Here is a 20,931-nt window from a genome sequence, read left to right as displayed (position 1 = left end):
GATAAAATATTTATAAATTATTAAATAAAAAGAAATGTAATATTTATAAATATCATAATATTTCTTTGTGTGTAATACATGGAGTGTACCTGCAATACCATTTTAAACATTCTATCCTAATGTTTTGACACATATTACAGTGATGTGAATGATAAATTAGTGGCATCCATTTTAACCTTGTCATAATTGTTCTCTGAACACAGCTTGCAAATCCTTTTTGCAATCTACTTAGCAGTGTGAAATGTATGTGAGATGTTAAAATTGTCACTACCTGGCCATACAAATAAGATATCTGCAAGGTTTGGTTGTTTGAATGAGATTTTATGATGTTGAACCTAGTCAAGGAAGATTTGATATTTCATTCCAATCAGCTTTTTTTTCTTTTTTTTTTCTGTTCCACTTGTTGCTTCCACCTAACGTCTATAAATAATGAAAAATATGTATAGTGTAATATCCGAGTAACTATTGATTTTATTATTCTTAACTACAATATGTATACATATAGGATTCACATGAGCCAGACCAAAGTCAGAGCGTTAGCCAAGAACCTGTAGAGGCTTCCCGTGAAGCTGCAGTTGTTCAGGAGGGGAACAATGAGAAAGCCAAAGACAAAGATGCAAAAGAAAAAGAAAAGTGTAAGGATCCTGAAAAAGAGAAAGGAAAAGACAAAGATGCTGAAAGAAAAATAGAAAATGAAAAGGAGAAACTTAAAGGACTAGAGGGGACAAACTTGGATGGTATGTTGCAGAGGCTTCCAGGATGTGTGAGCCGAGATCTAATTGATCAATTAACTGTAACCATCTGTTCCAGCCTTGTCTTTTCTCTTTATATAATTTTTCTACTGTGAATACATCTAGTTTGTTCGTGAAGATTTTGGTAAATATGCATTTTCTATTTTCCAGGTAGAATTTTGTTATTTGAATTCAAAATCAAGCTTGTGAGAGCCTTGTTCAATGTTCCCAGGACATCTCTTGAACTGCTTCCGTATTGCTCTCGTATGGTTGCCACACTATCCACTTGTATAAAAGATGTTTCTTTCATGCTCTTACAACTGCTGGAGGAAGAGTTCAACTCTCTGATAAATAAGAAGGTTTGTTTAGTAGTTTGTTGCTTTCTTTTTTGAAAGTTTTGGTTACACTGAAATTAAAATATTATTTTGCCAGGATCAAATGAATATTGAAACAAAAATACGTAATATTCGCTTTATTGGGGAGCTCTGCAAATTCAAAATTGCTACACCTGGATTAGTTTTCGGCCGTTTGAAGGTAAGTGAGAAATGTACATGGTCTCATCTTTATTTTAACTTGGAACTGTAGCTTTCATTACTTTTCCTACATTTATCCTGTTTCCTGATAATTCTGTTACATAAAAGTTCATTTTAATGCAATAAAGTACTTGTTCATCTTATCCTTTTTCTCATATTCAGCATAATATTCCCTCTACAGACTTGTTTGGATGATTTTTCGCATCATAACATAGATGTTGCATGTAATCTCCTTGAGACCTGCAGACAATTTCTCTATCGATCTCCTGAAACTTCTGTGCGAATGGCCAATATGTTGGAAATTTTGATGCGGTTGAAAAATGTCAAGAATCTGGATCCTCATCACAGCACTCTTTTAAAAAATGTTTATTATCTCTGCAAACCACCTGAACGATCAGCAAGGGTTTCTAAAGTCCGCCCTCCTTTACATCAGGTAGTCATTTTGTAATTTCTCTAACCTGCAAAATGAGTATCATTACTCATATCTTTAGCATTTTGAAGCATAATTTTGAACATGTAGAAAAATCTATCTTCAGGTATGCATATCGTTTGCAAAAATTCTTTTACAAGTGACTAGGCCTCGGATTGCTTTGCTAGGGAATATCCCTAGAACTACGGTATACAGAAATATATTGCAGTATCCAGATGCATCTAGGATTCCGGGGCTATTCCGGGATCTATTTTTCAAATGATAACTATATCCGAGAGAGGTATAATTGGGTAGTAATGTTTGATTTGTTTTTTCTAGTTTCAGAAAATAAACATTAGGGAATTAATAATTTTGTCTACGACTTTGGGGTGGCTTACTGAAGAAGAAGAACCGATTAAAGATAATGACCAGAGAATTCAATATGTGATCATCTGAGATGTCGCATAAGAGCTGCTGCTGTTTTTTGTGTTATACCCTTAAGAAAACATTTGTTGTTTCGGGAATTAATGTTTGTTTTGTTTTGTTGTAGCTGTTACCGACCTAGATACTAGTGGAGTTCACGGGTTGGAAGCGTTGCATCAGTCTCTGCATAAAAAGGAAATCAAGGTTATTAGGTCCTTTGTTTGATGAATCCAAAACTAACCCTTTATTCAATCATCAATCCCTTCATCTTTTAAATCATCAACCAAATTACCCTTTTCTTGTAAAGACATTTTACCCTTAAAAAACCCGGTTTTTACATCAAACAATTTATTTTTTTTCTTTCTAAAACCAAGATTATTTCCAAATAACCCTATAATATCAAATAAGCTCTAGTAGGTTGAATAACAATAAAATCATTGTAACGAAAGGCTACACTTATGATTGATTGATTGTTTGTTTGTTTGTTTGTTTGTGTTGGGTTGAAACAAAAAAAACAGCTTGTTGTAGCAAATCCTGGACCGGTTGTGACAGAGAAGCTGCATTTGTCTAATTTTGTAGAGTTGATTGGGGTGGAGAACGTGTTACTCACTGTTGCAGATGCTGTTCGCAGGTGTTCTCCCCCTGCAGGACCATGAAAGATGTCTGGCGTTGGTATTATTCATTGTTCATTTTCCTTGTTAGTTTCCCTATACGCGGTTGTGATAGTTTACTGATAATGTGCATTTTTTGTGTGTCAGCGACTACATCCAAAGAAGCCTTACTTGCAAACCGCAATGGGTTGGAAGAGAAGCAAACAAAGTTGCCCATTTTATTTGATTTCATTGCAAGATTGGTTCCTTTGGTCATTTTCCCTTTCCCTTGAGCTCTTTGCTCATTGCTAATTTTTTTCACTCTAAATTGGTAACAATTATACTAATAAATTAGTACAAATAAAGAGTTAATAACTTACAAGTTTTATTTATCCACATAGAATCTAATCTTAACACTAAGAAATTGAAAAAAGTTTGTATTTCAGCTAAAATCACATTGAAAGGTCTAATCTGATATGATGTAAGTGTGATATCAAAGGTTAATGAATGCATGTAGGCTTTGTTTCATTTTTATTCCTAGTTATATCAAACATAATAAAGAGGCGTCATCAATGTCGTGCATTGCTGACACAAATTACCTCTCAGAATCTTCAAAGGGCATAGAAGAGGCAAGCCAAGTCAACATTGCAGCTGGAAGGTAATTTTTATTGTTCTAATTTACTGGAAGGAACTCTAAAATATATTTATATGTCTTAATTCTTGAATAAGAGCTAAAGTAGAATTTGGAACAAGAAGTGGGCTAGATTCATCTATGTTCAGTTTGTGTAGGCGCAATTGTTTTGACTTTTCTTGTATTAAGTATATAATCAAGCCTTGTGATTCCTGTATCATCAAACATTACTTTGGTTGTTCTAAAGATCCTTTTCCATTTTCTGGTATATTTTCAGCAAACTTCATTTTCTGGTATATTTACAGCTACATTCTTTGTGGGGAATCATCCAAGCAACACTTGGCTTCTTTAGGTAAGCTCTTGTTATTGAACCGAACCAAACCAAACCTAAACCCTTTTTGAAATCTATTTTTTTTTTGTTTTTCTTTCTGAATTCAGGTTGGGTTTCTTGATTGACTTGCCTTCTCATGCTGTGCCATTGTTGGCTTCATGGCGGGAGTTGCAATTACTAGTGCACTCCAACAGCTGAAAGGTCTTTTTGGTATAAAGGTTTTTACAAAGAAAACCGATATAATTCATGTCCTGAAATATGTATTTCACAGTGCCCATCATGGGTTATGATTTTATTTATTTTATTTTGTCTTTATATTTGAAACAAATGCCGCGGTTCTAATGATTGTTTTGATTTCTTTGAATTATTCTTGGCAGTGGAATTGGGAGACGATAATGATAGGTGTGTATCGTTTCTTGGCTTTTCTTCTTCTCGCCAGGTTCAGGGTAAGTTTTGGTTTCTTTCTTTCATTTAGTAAAGCCTTCTCTGTTTTTTTTTTTTCTTTTTTCTCATGGTGGTGCGGTGGTTATTACAGGGGAAAGAAGAACAAGAAACTCTTTTGGGTTCCGGCTATTATGCCTTGATTTCAGTTATCATCTCGACAGACAGCTTGTGTTTATGGTTTTTGTGCTGACAAGAAAAAGTGTCCAAATTGTGAGTAATCTTTTAAATTCAATGCAATTAATTATTAAACCTACAAAAGCAAAACTATTAGTTAACTAGCTGTCATCTTTTTTTTAGGTGGGGGCCATCACAGGGAATCAATCCTTGGCCTCTCCATAAAAGCAAACATTTATTTGTGGGTTTCAGGATTGGTTTGGTGTTATTGCAGGATTGATCGGACTTATGGTTAATTTGTTTCTGAAAGTGATGAAATGAGGAATGGAATTGACCATTGACACAGATGGATAAATGTAATTATTGTGTGTAATGTGGAATGGAATTACGATTATTGTGTGTTTTGGGGGAATAGAATTACAATTATTGTGTGTAATTGGGGTAAAGGAATTGACCATTTGACAGTGATAAATACAATTATAATTTAATTATAGAAAGTTATTTTAATTTTTAATTCTTACAGAAAATTTTAATAATTTTTTTTATATAATTGTTTTACACATGATTACTTTATCACCATTTAAGAAATATATAAAATAAAAAATGATCCTACTAATAATAAGATATAAACTCAAATTTAAGTTAACAACTTCCTCCACATATTTAATTTTATTTATTTATTTGTGTATAGATATTTTTATGATATGTGTAATTATAAATAAAAAAAAAATCAACAAATTTATGTAACTCAAAGTGATCCTACATATTAATATGATATAAACTCAAAGTTAATAACTTCCTCACCGTATTGAAATGTTCCTCTTCATTTATTATTATTATTTTTGTATGTGTTTGTGTTGTAACAACATGGAAAAAACTAATGTTAAAAAAGAACAAACATACAAAATAAAAATGAGTAACTGTATCCTTCCTTCACCCGAGTTTTTTAATATTCCTATTTAAAAAATAATAATAAAGTTTTTCACTCGTGGTCATTATATATAAACCAGTCCTTCGTCTCTCTACCACCAAACAAGTTTAAAAAAAAAACAGAGAACTTGCTTCTTCTCTACCAAAGAAGCTGTAGCTACCATGGCATCTTCCCTTTCTTCTCTACCAAAAAATCTGCTACTGATCATATTTTTCATACAGTTGTATGTTTTCGAATTAGTAGCTGCTGAGAGCCAGTTCTGCAACAGGACATGCGGGGAAATATCAATTTCGTACCCATTCGGTACCACTGAAGGATGCTATTTAGCGAACGACACCTACCATACTGAATCATTCCATTTGACATGCAAGGACAATGGCGGTTTGTATTGGGGGACTAAAGGAAGAATCCAAATCAGCGAAATCAATGTCTCTGCTGGAAGTGTCAAAATTTTTTGATGGAAATTGGGGAAGACTGTTATAATGAGTCTCAAGCCGACCCAGGATTGTCAACGGGTACATTCGTTGTCTCAACGACCGAAAACAAGTTCACAGCTTTGGGATGCGATACGTATGGGCAAATGGCGACCCGACAGGAAGGCATGAACTTTTTCACCGCCTGCACGACCTACTGTGCCAACCTCGCCGACGTTCAAGACGGAAGGTGCGGCGGTATAGGGTGTTGTCAAGCCGCGATTCCTCAGAATACACAGCATTTGCAAAGTCGAGTTCTCAGTTTTCACAATCATTCCAATGTGGTCGACTTTAATTCTTGCGGTTATGCATTTGTTGCGGCTACGAGCGTTTACCATTTCTCAAGCAAACACCTCAAGGAAAAGCCGCCTAAGGAGGACCGACCGGTAGTGCTCGAATGGGCTGTAAGTAACAAGACTTGCAAAGAGGCGGCCAAGGATGTTCAAACTTATGCTTGCAACGGTCAAAACAAGGAATGCTTGGACATTCAGAATGGGGTAGGTTATAGGTGCAAATGCATCGACGGATTCAATGGGAACCCCTATCTCTTTTATGGTTGTGAAGGTACTAACTAAACTAACTAACTATATACCCACAAAACCTCAGCTAACTAACTTTTTCTTCTTCTTCTTTTTTCTTTCTTTCTTTTGATGATTAACCCTTTCATAACGCTCTTGTTGTTATGCTGCAGATATTAACGAATGCAACGACCCAAAGTTGAATGACTGTGTGAAAATCTGTAAGAATTAACAGGGGAGTCATCATTGTTGTTTATCTGGATGCATCATTTGGTAAAGAAACAAAATCTGATGAAACTCAGACAATGCTTCTTTCAACGAAACGGGGGCTGTTGATAACAAGATGCCAAAAATATATCTTTCTTATTATCTCAAATAGATTTTTACAACTCTTTTATAGGAAAGCATAAACTCTTCATATGCTTGACTCTTCAAATGACAAAATAAAATTAATCTTCATATTAAATAGCTCTCATCCAAATCTCTTGGTTATCCCACTCACCCCTAGTTATTACTCTAGGATTATTAAACATAAAAAAACTAAATACCTTATTAATTAAAGTTTATTCAACAAATTTCCCCCTTAAACTTAAATATTTTTCCCATCTCTCATTCCAATCAGCCTTTTACAACTCTCCAGCAGTGTGGTCGGTAATGGCTTGGTGAATATGTCAGCGGCTTGAGCTCGACTTTCAACATGCTCCAACTCAACCTTTCCTTCTTTGACTTGTTCTCGAATGAAATGAAATCGGACGTCAATGTGCTTGCTCCTTCCGTGATTAACTGGATTCTTTGCCAACTCGATTGCCGACTTGTTATCAACTCGAATCACAGTCCCTTCGTCTCGGATCACTCCCAAATGCTTTAGTAAATTTGAAAGCCATACTGCATGACACACACTCCAAGAGGCCGCCACATACTCTGCCTCGCAGGTCGACAGAGTTACAATAGGTTGCTTCTTTGACAACCAAGTAAAAGCCGTATTTCCGAGTAGGAATACATAACTCGAAGTACTTTTCCGGTCATCAACATCACCACACCAATCACTATCAGAGTAACCCACTAATCGGTAGTTATCTGATTTTGAATAGAAAATACCAAGTGAAAGAGTTCCTCGAACATATCTCAGAATTCTCTTCAAAGCCTTCCAATGTGTATAGCTTGGATCCTCCATGAATCTGCTTGTTATCCCAACACTCAACATTAGGTCGGGTCTCGTGCTTGTAAGATACCTTAGACTTCCGACTAAGCTTCGATATCTCCTAGCATCAGCCCGTTCTCCTCCATCAAACTTTGAGAGTTTAGTGCCTGGTTCCATTGGAGTTGAAACTGGGTTGCAGTCCTCCATTTTAAACTTCTTTAAAATTTCAAGTGCATACCTCTCTTGGGATATAAAAATCCCTTCCTCTGACTGCTTCACTTCTAGGCCAAGAAAATATTTCATCAAACCTAAGTCTATCATTTCGAACTCCTTCTTCATTACCTCCTTGAACTCCTCAATCAGTTTTGTGTTGCTTCCGGTGAATATGAGGTCGTCGACATAGAGAGCGACTACCATCATAGCATTTTCTGATTTCTTTGTGTACAATGCATGCTCGTACCGACATTGCTGGTACCCATTTCTCTTGAAATACTCGTCAATTCTCTCATTCCAAGCACGAGGAGTCTGCTTCAGCCCATAGAGGGCTTTTCTCAATCTCAACACCTTCTTCTCATCACCTCTCTTCATATACCCAAGTGGTTGCTCGACGTACACCTCCTCTTTCAACACTCCATTTAGAAATGCTGATTTCACATCCATCTGTAGAATTGACCATTGGTTTTGAGCAGTTAACGAGATCAGAAGTCGGATTGACTCCATTCTCGTGACAGGAGCAAAAACTTCATCATAATCTATTCCCTCCTTTTGTCTATAGCCCTTCACCACAAGTCGAGCCTTATGACGCCCAACCTCTCCTTCGACATTCATCTTTTTTTTTGTACACCCATTTTACTCCAATGGGTCGAGTTCCTTCAGGAAGGTCGGTTAGCTCCCAGGTTTTATTGCGTTCAATTGCCCCAATTTCTTCATCAATAGCCGATCTCCATTTCTCGTCTTGTACAGCTTTCTCAAAATTCAAATCTTCTGAGTCGGCGAGAAGACATACAATGTGGACTTCATTTGTAGTGTCATATATCTCCGGTAGACTTCTCATTCTAGGTTGTAGAGGCTCAGATTCATCTTTTGAAAGCTCGGTGGTTGTTGATATCGGAGGCATAACAGCCTCTGAACTAGTTTCTTCCTCAATCGGGTTACTCCAGTTCCATGTCATTGATTCCTCCACGTGAACATCTCGACTCACCACCAATTTCTTATTAATAGGATCAAACAATTTATATGCCTTAGATTTTTCATCATACCCGATAAATATGTACTTCTTGCTTCGATCTTCTAACTTTGTCCTGTGCTGACTTGGTACTTGCCCATAGGCCACACTACCGAATACCTTGAGATGAAAGACACTCGGCTTCATACCACTCCAAATCTCTTGAGGTGTCTTCTCTCCTAGCTTGGCATGTGGACATCTATTTTGCACATAAACTGCGCACTGCACTGCCTCTGCCCAAAACTGTTTCGACATATTCTTTCCTTTCAACATAGATCGAACCATATCGAGTATAGTTCGATTCTTTCGTTCTGCTACACCATTTTGCTGCGGAGAGTATGAAGTAGTCAAGAAACGCTTGATTCCATGTTCTTCGCAGTATTTGTTGAACTCGTTAGAAGTGAACTCACCTCCTCTGTCAGATCGGACTGCTTTGATAACTTTGTTTGTTTCTTTCTCCACCATCACTTTAAATTTCTTGAAGTTTTCAAACACTTCTGACTTCTCCTTCAGAAAATAAACCCACGTCTTTCTCGAAAAATCATCAATTAAAGAAAAGAAGTATCTTTTACCACTAAATGATTCTGGAGTTATTGGCCCACATAAATCTGTGTGAATCAGTCTGAGTTGCTCCTTTGCTCTGTATTCAGAACTGCTTGGGAAAGAAGACCTCGCTTGTTTCCCGATCACACATTCTTCACAGAACCTCTTTTCGAATATAATGTTAGGCATTCCAAGTACCATCTCCTTTTTCACCAGCTCGTTCAACCCTGCGAAGTGAAGATGACCGAACCGATAATGCCACTTCATGGCCTCATCCTCTAGATCAAGTTGCATACATTTATCTTGAACTATTTTAAGCTCAAGTTTGTACATATGGTTTTTCTTCATTTCTACCTGGGCAATGAGTCTCCCAAGTTTATCCTTCAGTTGTATTTCTCGGTCCTTCATTATAGCCGAGTACCCTTTCTCCATCAACTGTCCCATGCTCAGTATATTGCTTTTGAGATCAGGTACGTAGTAAACATCTCTGATTTCTCCGATTCCCCCATTTTTCTGCTGATACTTGATCGGTCCTCGACCTTTGACGGCTACTTTTGAAGCATCACCGAAAGAAATGGATCCGGACTCCACCTTTGAGAGTATTTTGAATAAGCTCTCGTCGCCGCACATGTGGTTACTTGCCCCAGTATCCAAGTACCAAAATGAGTTATCAGAACAGCTTGGTTTGATTTCAGTTTCTGGAATTTTTGTCACCAGCAATAACCCTTCATCTTCTTTCTCAGCAAAAATGTTTGTTGGTTCCTCCTTTTTCTTCTCGGATCTACAATCTTTGGAAATATGACCCAGCTTTCCGCAATTGTAACATTTTATCGAGTAACAATCCTTGGCAACATGTCCATTCTTTCCACAGTTATAACACTCAATATTATTATTTGTGTTTGTCCGGCCACCCCGAGCTTGACCTTTGCCATGCCAGTTCTGTTGGCCGACTTGCTCACTTCCTCGTCCACCTCTTCCTCTACCACCTAGGCTTCTGCCTCTTCCTCTACCTCTGGCACTCTGAGCATAAAGCACATTCTCCTCTTTTATTGTCGCCTTCGCTTGGAGAGACTGTTCAAGAGACTCTCCCTTCTTGTTTTTCCTTCTCTGCTCATGCGCTTCCAAAGACCCAGCAAGCTCTTCAATGGTGAGCGTTGATAGATCCTTAGATTCCTCTATTGCACACACAATATTTTCGAAACTATCTGTCAATGACCTCAGAATCTTTTCAACAACTCGGTTTGATGAAAGACTCTCACCATTCCGATTTAGTTTGTTCACCACGGTCTCCACTCGAGTAATGAACTCAGATACGCTTTCAGACTCTTTCATCATCATGTTTTCCAGATCGCCCCTTAGGGTTTGAAGTCAGACTTGCTTCACCCGTTCGTCTCCTTTGTTTGCTATTTCGAGTATATCCCATGCCACTTTGGAAGATTTTGCGTCAGCTATCTTCTCAAAACCAGATTCGTCGACAGATCGGTATAGTAGATATAGAGCCGCCCTATCTTTAGCTCGAACGACCTTCAACGCGTTCAACTGGGCATTTGAATACCCATCTGTGTTCTCCGGTTCCTCATACCCAGTCTCGACCACATCCCAGTTATCTTGGGAACCGAAAAGGGCCTTCATCTGCACCTTCCAGTTGTCGTAGTTGACGCCTTTTGTCAACTTGGGTAGCGGGATGCCATTGGTTAGACCTGCCATTCCTCTCAAGTGTTTACACTCAACACACACCTCACAAGGCTCTCGATCGCTCTTGTTTTTCTCTCTCGGCCAGCGCACACCGCGGCGTTCTCTTTTGAGACTAACAGATTTTCTCACGCTCACCTCACACATAATAGCTCTGATACCAATTTGTTGATAACAAGATGCCAAAAATATATCTTTCTTATTATCTCAAATAGATTTTTACAACTCTTTTATAGGAAAGCATAGACTCTTCATATGCTTGACTCTTCAAATGACAAAATAAAATTATTCTTCATATTAAATAGCTCCCACCCAAATCTCTTGGTTATCCCACTCACCCCTAGTTATTACTCTAGGATTATTAAACATAAAAAAACTAAATACCTTATTAATTAAAGTTTATTCAACAGGGGCTTCATCATGAAAAACCAACTCTCATCTACTCAAGGGTCATCCTCCACAGAAACTGCAAAGATTTTTACCGCCCATGAGTTAGAGGTAGCAACCGGAAGATACAGCAAATCTAATATCCTCGGAGAAGGCGGTTTTGGCACCGTTTATAGAGGTGTTCTTCCAAACAAAACTGTCGTTACTGTCAAGGTCTCCAAAAACATTTAGAAAGGCAACCTAGAACCGTTCATCCCCGGCCAGAAGAAGGGCCAAGTAGAGGAGTTCATAAACGAGGTCGTCATTCTATTGCAGGTCAACCACCGAAACATTGTCAGACTACTCGGATGTTGTCTGGAGACTGAGGTTCCCTTACTAGTCTACGAGTACATCCTAAATGGAACCTTACACGACCACATCCATCCCAAAACCGGCAAGACCAGCTCTCCCCTCACGTCTTCTTGGGAGACTCCCCTCACGTCTTTGAAACTGAGTTTTCTAATTCTGTCGTATATATCTTCGCAGGTTATTGTGGGTAGTTTCATAGAAGATGGTGGGGGGTTCGGAAGAAATCCGAGGCAGTGAATGAAAGGAGCTTGCATCTGCATAGACCAATTTTGGTTCGACAGGAGATGGAGGTTCAACTTCATAATATACATTATCTTAGGAATATAAATAATATATTATTTAATGTGATCTCAAATATATTAAATATATTACATTTATTAATAAATAATGAGTTCCTAATATATACACAATTTTAGAATTTATTTGGAAAATAATTTAAAAAGATAATAATGTATACCAAATTATAAAAATTTATTAAAAAAATAATAAAGAGTTTATCATCTAAAGATTTATATATAATTGTGATGAATATAATTTGTAAGACATTAGTTAAATATAATTTATATAAATATTAACTTATAAATTAGACTTTGGTTATTAATTAAATTCTTATTTTATAAATTACTCTTTAAATGTATATAAGACCTTAAATGTATATAAGACCGCAATTTAAAGTCTTAATACTTTTAAAACTATTAAAGTTTTAATATTTAATCTCCTTAGTTTTATTAATAAATATATTTGTCTAATATAATAAAATAATAAATATAAATGTGAAAAAAAAAACATTTATATAAATAAGATAGAGACTAACTATTTTTATTATTATTATTGAAATAAATATATTGATCTAATATAATAAAATATATAAACACGTAAAACTAATATCAGATCAGATCTTCTGCTACCGAATGGGGTGTTCCCCTGTTGCGGACCAATCAAAACTCAGCATTATTATTATATTAATAAATTAAAACTGGGTTGAAAGGAAGAGAGAGAACCTGAAACCCGTATTTTATTCCGGGTTCAGCAGAAATGGAAATGAGTGAAGCTTCCTTCGCTTCACTCTGTTTTACATGACCATTGAAGAGACAGTCTACACTGTTTTACATGAGGTTGTCCATGTAAAATTGATTGATATATATTCACTGTTGAGTGAAGTAAACTTAAATTGACTCTGATTTATAAATTATGTTTATAAATTTATTTGTGATGTATTTAAATGATTAAATAATAATTCATATAATTTTATTTCTAATATATATAAAATAATAAATATGAATTAATATAATTTTATTTTAAGATTAGTTTAAAATAATAATCATAAATTATATGATTTAAGATATTTAAATTAATTTTTATGAATGATAATAATTATATGTTATGATTGTGATATATTCAAATGAATTTGTACAAATTATTTCATAATGTATATATTTAAATATTTAATATGCACAAATTTTTTATAATGTATTGAAATATATTTTGACAAATTATTTAAAATTTTATATAATTATATAATTATATATTAAATATATACATATAAAAACATATTTTTAATTATTTTTGAAAGATATTTAAATAATTTTATAAATATATTTAAATAACTTTGTAAAAAAAAATATTTAATTTTTTTGTAATATATTTAAATAAATTAAAATATTTTAAAATTTATTTTTAAGATATTTAAAAAAATATTTAAATTATTTTATATTTTATATAATTATATATTAAATATATATAAATGTTCATGTAAAACCATTAACACATTTATGTAAAAACATTTATACGTTCATGTAAAAACATTTATACTTTCATAAGGAAGTAGGCCACGTATAGCTAGTGGAATGAGATACTGTAATAAAATGTGACAATCGTGACTCTTCAATCCTTATATTTTTTCTCCACTATGTTTACACACACGCCAATATTTGAACAAAATCCGTCCGTTATTTTAACATCTTTCATAAATTGACATAATCATTTCTTGTGTTTTGATATAGTGCATAGGGGATGCTGGACATCGAAGAATACCATCAATCTCAACTGGATGTAAGGAATGCTTTATGTTCAATATGATTAAATCTTTTCTCGCTTTAATCCCATCCTTGGTCTTTTCTTTGAAATTCATTAAATTTCCCAACAAACTATCACATATATTCTTCTCAATATGCATGACATCCAAGTTATGTCTCAACATCAATAATTTCCAGTAAGGCAATTGAAAAAATATACTAAATTTGTTCCAGTTATCACCTCGGGATTCATGAATAACTTTCGTTTTCTTGGGCAGTTACTTTGTCAAACAAATTTCCTTTATATCTCGTGATTGCAATTGAATTTCGGAACCCGATAGTAGAAAATGAGGACCTCTATGCTTAGTACGCCCATCAAACGTATCGGTCTCTTTGCGCCAACGATGATTAGGCGGGAGGAATCGTCGATGATTCATGTAACACTCCTTCAGGAAATTTGTTAACCTCAATGATGTAGTGTTCTGATTACAAGATGGACATACAAATTTCCCATTTGTACTCCATCTAGACAAATTTTCATATACTGGGAAATCATTAATAGTCCACATAACAGCTGCCCGCAAGTTAAAATATTATTTTCTGTTTGTATCGTATGTCTTTACACCGGTACGTCACAATTCCATCAACTCTGAACCTACGCGGAACTGCAACTCATGAGGTTATATTGTTTTATGTTAAAAAAACTGTTTTTCATTTAAAATTGTCTTGAACAGGCCTGGTTTAAGATTCTGTCACTCTCGGGGTCATTTCTGCTGACTGAAAATTGGGGGACCACGAAGCAGGACGGGCGGGTTAAGTGTATCGTTTGGGGGCGTGTTTTTAGTGGTTCTGTTGCTGGGCTTTTAACTGCTGCATCCCTTGTTCAGGTCTGGTACTAAAAGAAACAATTATATATAAGAATTTGAAACTGAGTTTTCTAATTCTGTCGTATCAACTATTAATATAGTGGGCCAGAGAGGGTCTTTTAGTTGAGTAACCTCCAACTACGAATGCGGCTGGACACTTAGCCACTGAACTTAAGTTGCAAAATTATTATTTCTTTCTAGTGAATTATTAGATCAGAGCTTTGTAGTACCCAAAATTCACATGTTTCATTTCTTTCCTTGTGTTCATATTCTGTTATTTCAGTTTTCCAAGGACCTTAATATCACAGCAGATCAGAAGAAATTTTTCAGGAAGGCATTTCATTCACATCATGATTCTGCTGCAGAACTTCTTCAGTCAGAGCACGCTGTAAGGCATCAATTTTATTAATTGGTTTCTATGTTAGTTCTAGTAATGAGTACTATTAGAAATGCTTCTTATGCAATGCAGATCCATTAATTGTCGAATATGTTTACCTCATCTACCTTCCATACATAAAATATCCATTAAACTGCTGCTATTGATGTTATATTTTTTCTTTCACTTTGACATCAAGTCACTTCCCCAAATGGAGCAAGAAAGTGCCAAGATTCTAAATGACAAAGGTGAATTAAATGATGAAAATGCATCAACGTATGATAAGTTGCGACGAGTTTATGATCATCTGCATCGAGGTGTATCAGCGTAAGTTATTAAATTGCGTTCCACTTCTAAAAGATATTGGCTACTAGTTGTTATGCTTTTCTTCATATGCACAACACTTTAATTTAATTTTATAGTCCATGGTGAATCCTTTGGAACCAGGTTATGATTGACCTCTTAATCTGAATATGTGCAGCATTTGATTAAGTATTCCTCTTTTAAACTGATTACGACTTTCTGTTTTGACCATTATTCCTCTTCTTACCTTTTTTTTTTGTCTCCTGACAAATATTTTGTCCTGCCACTATTGTGACTGTTGAAGCCTTCATTTTCGTTAGAAACAATTATTTTCTATTAAGAATTTTGTTCTGGAAGTTGTTACTAACTTTGTTCTTAGTTGTTTGTTTTGGATTACTTTATATATGATAAAATATTTATAAATTATTAAATAAAAAGAAATGTAATATTTAAAAATAAAATATGGTTTTGGACTGTACATTCATTAATAAAGTACTTAAAAATTTATTAATCAAGGCTTCATCCTTTTTTTTAAAAATTAATTAAAATAATATTAATTTGTAAAAGGATTTTAGATTAAATCCCAATTTATATTTGCCAAACAAGTGTTTAAATGAGATTTTTTCATACTCAGCAAGTATTAGATTACAGCTAATAACAATATGAGAAATCTCTCTGGAAGAATCAATATTGTAAGCTACTTTATTTGTCTGATCATTGATTGGGTTTCCTAACTAATGTCAACATTCCTTCTTTTAATAGTAAAGTCCAACCAGGCTGTGCACTTTCACTTTCCTGTTGATTATCCATTTGTTTTTCCCCTTGTATTCTTTCCAACTGTGCTTTATGGATTCACGAGATTCTTCAATCTAAAAGAAGTATACTACTCGTGCTTTCACACTGTTAACTCTCTACCCCACCCCAAATTTTTTTTTTGTTTCAGATTAGTAGAAGCTCTTGACATGGAACCTACAGTAATGCCAGAGGATGGCCACACAACCAGGGTTACTACTGTGGGGGAATCATCATTAACAAATTCTGATGAAGACACCAAAGTATTTTATGAAAGCTTGCCTGACCTTAGGTTTGTGCCATCAGATTGTTATGCCTAATGTTTATTGCCTTTTTCTTGAACAAGGAGTTGCATGATGATTTTCTCCTGTTGCTACAATATTGAGTCATTAAGCACTTATTTTATTCTATATCAGAGCTTTTGTTCCAGCTGTGCTTCTGGGAGAAGCAGAACCCAAGGCTAATAACCATTCTCCGAAGTCACAAGAGAAACCATCTGTAAGGAACTCATTTCTATTTTATTTAAGCTCCAACAACTATGTCATATACTTGTATCATAATATTTCTTTGTGTGTAATACATGGAGTGTACCTGCAATACCATTTTAAACATTCTATCCTAATGTTTTGACACATATTACAGTGATGCGAATGATAAATTAGTGGCATCCATTTAAACCTTGTCATAATTGTTCTCTGAACACAGCTTGCAAATCCTTTTTGCAATCTACTTAGCAGTGTGAAATGTATGTGAGATGTTAAAATTGTCACTACCTGGCCATACAAATAAGATATCTGCAAGGTTTGGTTGTTTGAATGAGATTTTATTATGTTGAACCTAGTCAAGGAAGATTTGATATTTCATTCCAATCAGCTTTTTTTTTTCTTTTTTTTTTCTTTTTTTTTCTGTTCCACTTGTTGATTCCACCTAACGTCTATAAATAATGAAAAATATGTATAGTGTAATATCCGAGTAACTATTGATTTTATTTTTCTTAACTTCAATATGTATACATATAGGATTCACATGAGCCAGACCAAAGTCAGAGCGTTAGCCAAGAACCTGTAGAGGCTTCCCGTGAAGCTGCAGTTGTTCAGGAGGGGAACAATGAGAAAGCCAAAGACAAAGATGCAAAAGAAAAGGAAAAGTGTAAGGATCCTGAAAAAGAGAAAGGAAAAGACAAAGATGCTGAAAGAAAAATAGAAAATGAAAAGGAGAAACTTAAAGGACTAGAGGGGACAAACTTGGATGGTATGTTGCAGAGGCTTCCAGGATGTGTGAGCCGAGATCTAATTGATCAATTAACTGTAACCATCTGTTCCAGCCTTGTCTTTTCTCTTTATATAATTTTTCTACTGTGAATACATCTAGTTTGTTCGTGAAGATTTTGGTAAATATGTATTTTCTATTTTCCAGGTAGAATTTTGTTATTTGAATTCAAAATCAAGCTTGTGAGAGCCTTGTTCAATGTTCCCAGGACATCTCTTGAACTGCTTCCGTACTGCTCTCGTATGGTTGCCACACTATCCACTTGTATAAAAGATGTTTCTTTCATGCTCTTACAACTGCTGGAGGAAGAGTTCAACTCTCTGATAAATAAGAAGGTTTGTTTAGTAGTTTGTTGCTTTCTTCTTTGAAAGTTTTGGTTACACTGAAAATAAAATATTATTTTGCCAGGATCAAATGAATATTGAAACAAAAATACGTAATATTCGCTTTATTGGGGAGCTCTGCAAATTCAAAATTGCTTCACCTGGATTAGTGTTCGGCTGTTTGAAGGTAAGTGAGAAATGTACATGGTCTCATCTTTATTTTAACTTGGAACTGTAGCTTTCATTACTTTTCCTACATTTATCCTGTTTCCTAATAATTCTGTTACATAAAAGTTCATTTTAATATCAAATAAGCTCTAGTAGGTTGAATAACAATAAAATCATTGTAACGAAAGGCTACACTTATGATTGATTGATTGTTTGTTTGTTTGTTTGTTTGTGTTGGGTTGAAACAAAAAAAACAGCTTGTTGTAGCAAATCCTGGACCGGTTGTGACAGAGAAGCTGCATTTGTCTAATTTTGTAGAGTTGATTGGGGTGGAGAACGTGTTACTCACTGTTGCAGATGCTGTTCGCAGGTGTTCTCCCCCTGCAGGACCATGAAAGATGTCTGGCGTTGGTATTATTCATTGTTCCTTTTCCTTGTTAGTTTCCCTATACGCGGTTGTGATAGTTTACTGATAATGTGCATTTTTTGTGTGTCAGCGACTACATCCAAAGAAGCCTTACTTGCAAACCGCAATGGGTTGGAAGAGAAGCAAACAAAGTTGCCCATTTTATTTGATTTCATTGCAAGATTGGTTCCTTTGGTCATTTTCCCTTTCCCTTGAGCTCTTTGCTCATTGCAATATTTTTTCACTCTAAATTGGTAACAACTATACTAATAAATTAGTACAAATAAAGAGTTAATAAGTTTTATTTATCCACATAGAATCTAATCTTAACACTAAGAAATTGAAAAAAGTTTGTATTTCAGCTAAAATCACATTGAAAGGTCTAATCTGATATGATGTAAGTGTGATATCAAAGGTTAATGAATGCATGTAGGCTTTGTTTCATTTTTATTCCTAGTTATATCAAACATAATAAAGAGGCGTCATCAATGTCGTGCATTGCTGACACAAATTACCTCTCAGAATCTTCAAAGGGCATAGAAGAGGCAAGCCAAGTCAACATTGCAGCTGGAAGGTAATTTTTATTGTTCTAATTTACTGGAAGGAACTCTAAAATATATTTATATGTCTTAATTCTTGAATAAGAGCTAAAGTAGAATTTGGAACAAGAAGTGGGCTAGATTCATCTATGTTCAGTTTGTGTAGGCGCAATTGTTTTGACTTTTCTTGTATTAAGTATATAATCAAGCCTTGTGATTCCTGTATCATCAAATATTTTCTAAAGATCCTTTTCCATTTTCTGGTATATTTTCAGCAAACTTCATTTTCTGGTATATTTACAGCTACATTCTTTGTGGGGAATCATCCAAGCAACACTTGGCTTCTTTAGGTAAGCTCTTGTTATTGAACCGAACCAAACCAAACCTAAACCCTTTATGAAATCTAATTTTTTTTTTGTTTTTCTTTCTGAATCCAGGTTGGGTTTCTTGATTGACTTGCCTTCTCATGCTGTGCCATTGTTGGCTTCATGGCGGTAGTTGCAATTACTAGTGCACTCCAACAGCTGAAAGGTCTTTTTGGTATAAAGGTTTTTACAAAGAAAACCGATATAATTCATGTCCTGAAATAAGTACTTCACAGTGCCCATCATGGGTTATGATTTTATTTATTTTATTTTGTCTTTATATTTGAAACAAATGCCGCGGTTCTAATGATTGTTTTGATTTCTTTGAATTATTCTTGGCAGTGGAATTGGGAGACGATACTGATAGGTGTGTATCGTTTCTTGGCTTTTCTTCTTCTCGCCAGGTTCAGGGTAAGTTTTGGTTTCTTTCTTTCATTTAGTAAAGCCTTCTCTGTTTTTTTTTTCTTTTTTCTCATGGTGGTGCGGTGGTTATTACAGGGGAAAGAAGAACAAGAAACTCTTTTGGGTTCCGGCTATTATGCCTTGATTTCAGTTATCATCTCGACAGACAGCTTGTGTTTATGGTTTTTGTGCTGACAAGAAAAAGTGTCCAAATTGTGAGTAATCTTTTAAATTCAATGCAATTAATTATTAACCCAACAAAAGCAAAACTATTAGTTAACTAGCTGTCATCTTTTTTTTTTTTAGGTGGGGGCCATCACAGGGAATCAATCCTTGGCCTCTCCATAAAAGCAAACATTTATTTGTGGGTTTCAGGATTGGTTTGGTGTTATTGCAGGATTGATCGGACTTATGGTTAATTTGTTTCTGAAAGTGATGAAATGAGGAATGGAATTTGACCATTGACACAGATGGATAAATATAATTATTGTGTGGAATGTGGAATGAAATTACGATTATTGTGTGTTTTGGGGGAATAGAATTACAATTATTGTGTGTAATTGGGGTAAAGGAATTGACCATTTGACAGTGATAAATACAATTATAATTTAATTATAGAAAGTTATTTTAATTTTTAATTCTTACAGAAAATTTTAATAATTTTTTTTATATAATTGTTTTACACCAGATTACTTTATCACCATTTAAGAAATATATAAAATAAAAAACGATTTGGCACTGTTTATAAAGGAGTTCTTCCAAATAAAACTGTTGTTGTTAAGGTGACGAAAAACATGCAGAAAGACCACATTGAACAATTCATCCCCGACGAGAAGAAGGGTCAAGTCGAAGAATTCATAGACAAGGTGATTATTTTATCGCAAGTAAATCATCAACACATAGTCAAACTACTAGATGTTGTTTTGAGTAAGTGCCCTTATCTACGAGTAAATCTCAAATGTAACTTTACACGATCCAATTCATCCTAAAAACGATAAGACCAGTTCTCACCTCATGTCTTCTTGGGAAACTGGTTTAAGAATAGCCTCAGAAGTTCATGTTAGAAAATTATAACTCTTATTTTTATACATATAATAATTTTTTAATTATTTATATAATATATTTTATTTTATTTATACTATTTAAGTTAAATTTTGTTATATTTTAATCGAAATAGGAAATGTGAGTATAATATAAATAAATTTAAAGTTGACATGTCATGTGAAAAGTTTTTCTCATTTCGATTTAAATTCGTTTGCAGACTTGTACTCATGTTGTGTTCGTGTCGTGCCCACTCGTGATCGTGTCATTATTGTGTTAATTTGTAATCGTTTTGTTATCGTATTGTCTCAACAAAACGAATATCCTAAGAGAAGACGGTTTTGGCACTGTTTATAAAGGAGTTCTTCCAAATTAAACTGTTGTTGTTCAGTTGTCAAAAAACATGCAGAAAAGCATCGTTAACCAATTCATCCACGACGAGAAGAAGGGTCAAGTTGAAGAGTTCATAAAAAATGTCATTATATTATCGCAAGTCAATCATCGACATATATTCAAACTACTTAAATGTTGTTTTAGGAAGTGCCCTTATTAGTCAACGAGTAAATCTCAAACAGAAATTTACACGATCACATACATCCTAA

At 34.7% G+C, this 20,931-nt stretch overlaps 1 protein-coding gene and 3 long non-coding RNA genes across 8 annotated transcripts; all 4 read left to right on the top strand.

The window, feature by feature from the left end:
* Window positions 1-500: 500 nt before the first annotated feature.
* LOC124926094 lies at window positions 501-1,242 on the top strand. Its single transcript, XR_007098333.1, has 3 exons — window positions 501-793; window positions 903-1,090; window positions 1,164-1,242. It is a non-coding gene; the product is annotated as an uncharacterized LOC124926094 (long non-coding RNA).
* Window positions 1,243-1,403: 161 nt separating this feature from the next.
* Window positions 1,404-3,896, top strand: LOC124922412. Of its 5 annotated transcripts, XR_007097804.1 has the most exons (7): window positions 1,404-1,697; window positions 1,801-1,974; window positions 2,224-2,300; window positions 2,615-2,768; window positions 2,855-3,344; window positions 3,623-3,669; window positions 3,756-3,896. It is a non-coding gene; the product is annotated as an uncharacterized LOC124922412 (long non-coding RNA). The 5 variants fall into 5 exon arrangements; XR_007097806.1 differs by lacking the exon at window positions 1,801-1,974 and having other exon boundaries at window positions 1,405-1,697; XR_007097807.1 differs by lacking the exons at window positions 1,404-1,697; window positions 1,801-1,974 and adding an exon at window positions 2,064-2,117.
* Window positions 3,897-4,044: 148 nt separating this feature from the next.
* LOC124922413 lies at window positions 4,045-4,655 on the top strand. Its single transcript, XR_007097808.1, has 3 exons — window positions 4,045-4,094; window positions 4,184-4,302; window positions 4,390-4,655. It is a non-coding gene; the product is annotated as an uncharacterized LOC124922413 (long non-coding RNA).
* A 13,645-nt stretch (window positions 4,656-18,300) lies between these two features.
* On the top strand, window positions 18,301-19,815 carry LOC124919360. The gene is made up of 5 exons (XM_047459589.1): window positions 18,301-18,556; window positions 18,825-18,871; window positions 19,229-19,297; window positions 19,385-19,503; window positions 19,595-19,815. The coding sequence occupies exons 1-5, from the start codon at window positions 18,402-18,404 to the stop codon at window positions 19,634-19,636; spliced, it is 432 nt and encodes a 143-aa protein (XP_047315545.1). The 5' UTR covers window positions 18,301-18,401; the 3' UTR covers window positions 19,637-19,815.
* Window positions 19,816-20,931: the final 1,116 nt, after the last annotated feature.

The sequence above is a fragment of the Impatiens glandulifera genome, chromosome 1 (genome assembly GCF_907164915.1).
Source record: "Impatiens glandulifera chromosome 1, dImpGla2.1, whole genome shotgun sequence".
Classification (NCBI taxonomy): Eukaryota; Viridiplantae; Streptophyta; class Magnoliopsida; order Ericales; family Balsaminaceae; genus Impatiens; species Impatiens glandulifera.
Note: the sequence above shows the minus strand (reverse complement) of the source record. Positions and strands in the feature narration are given on the sequence as shown.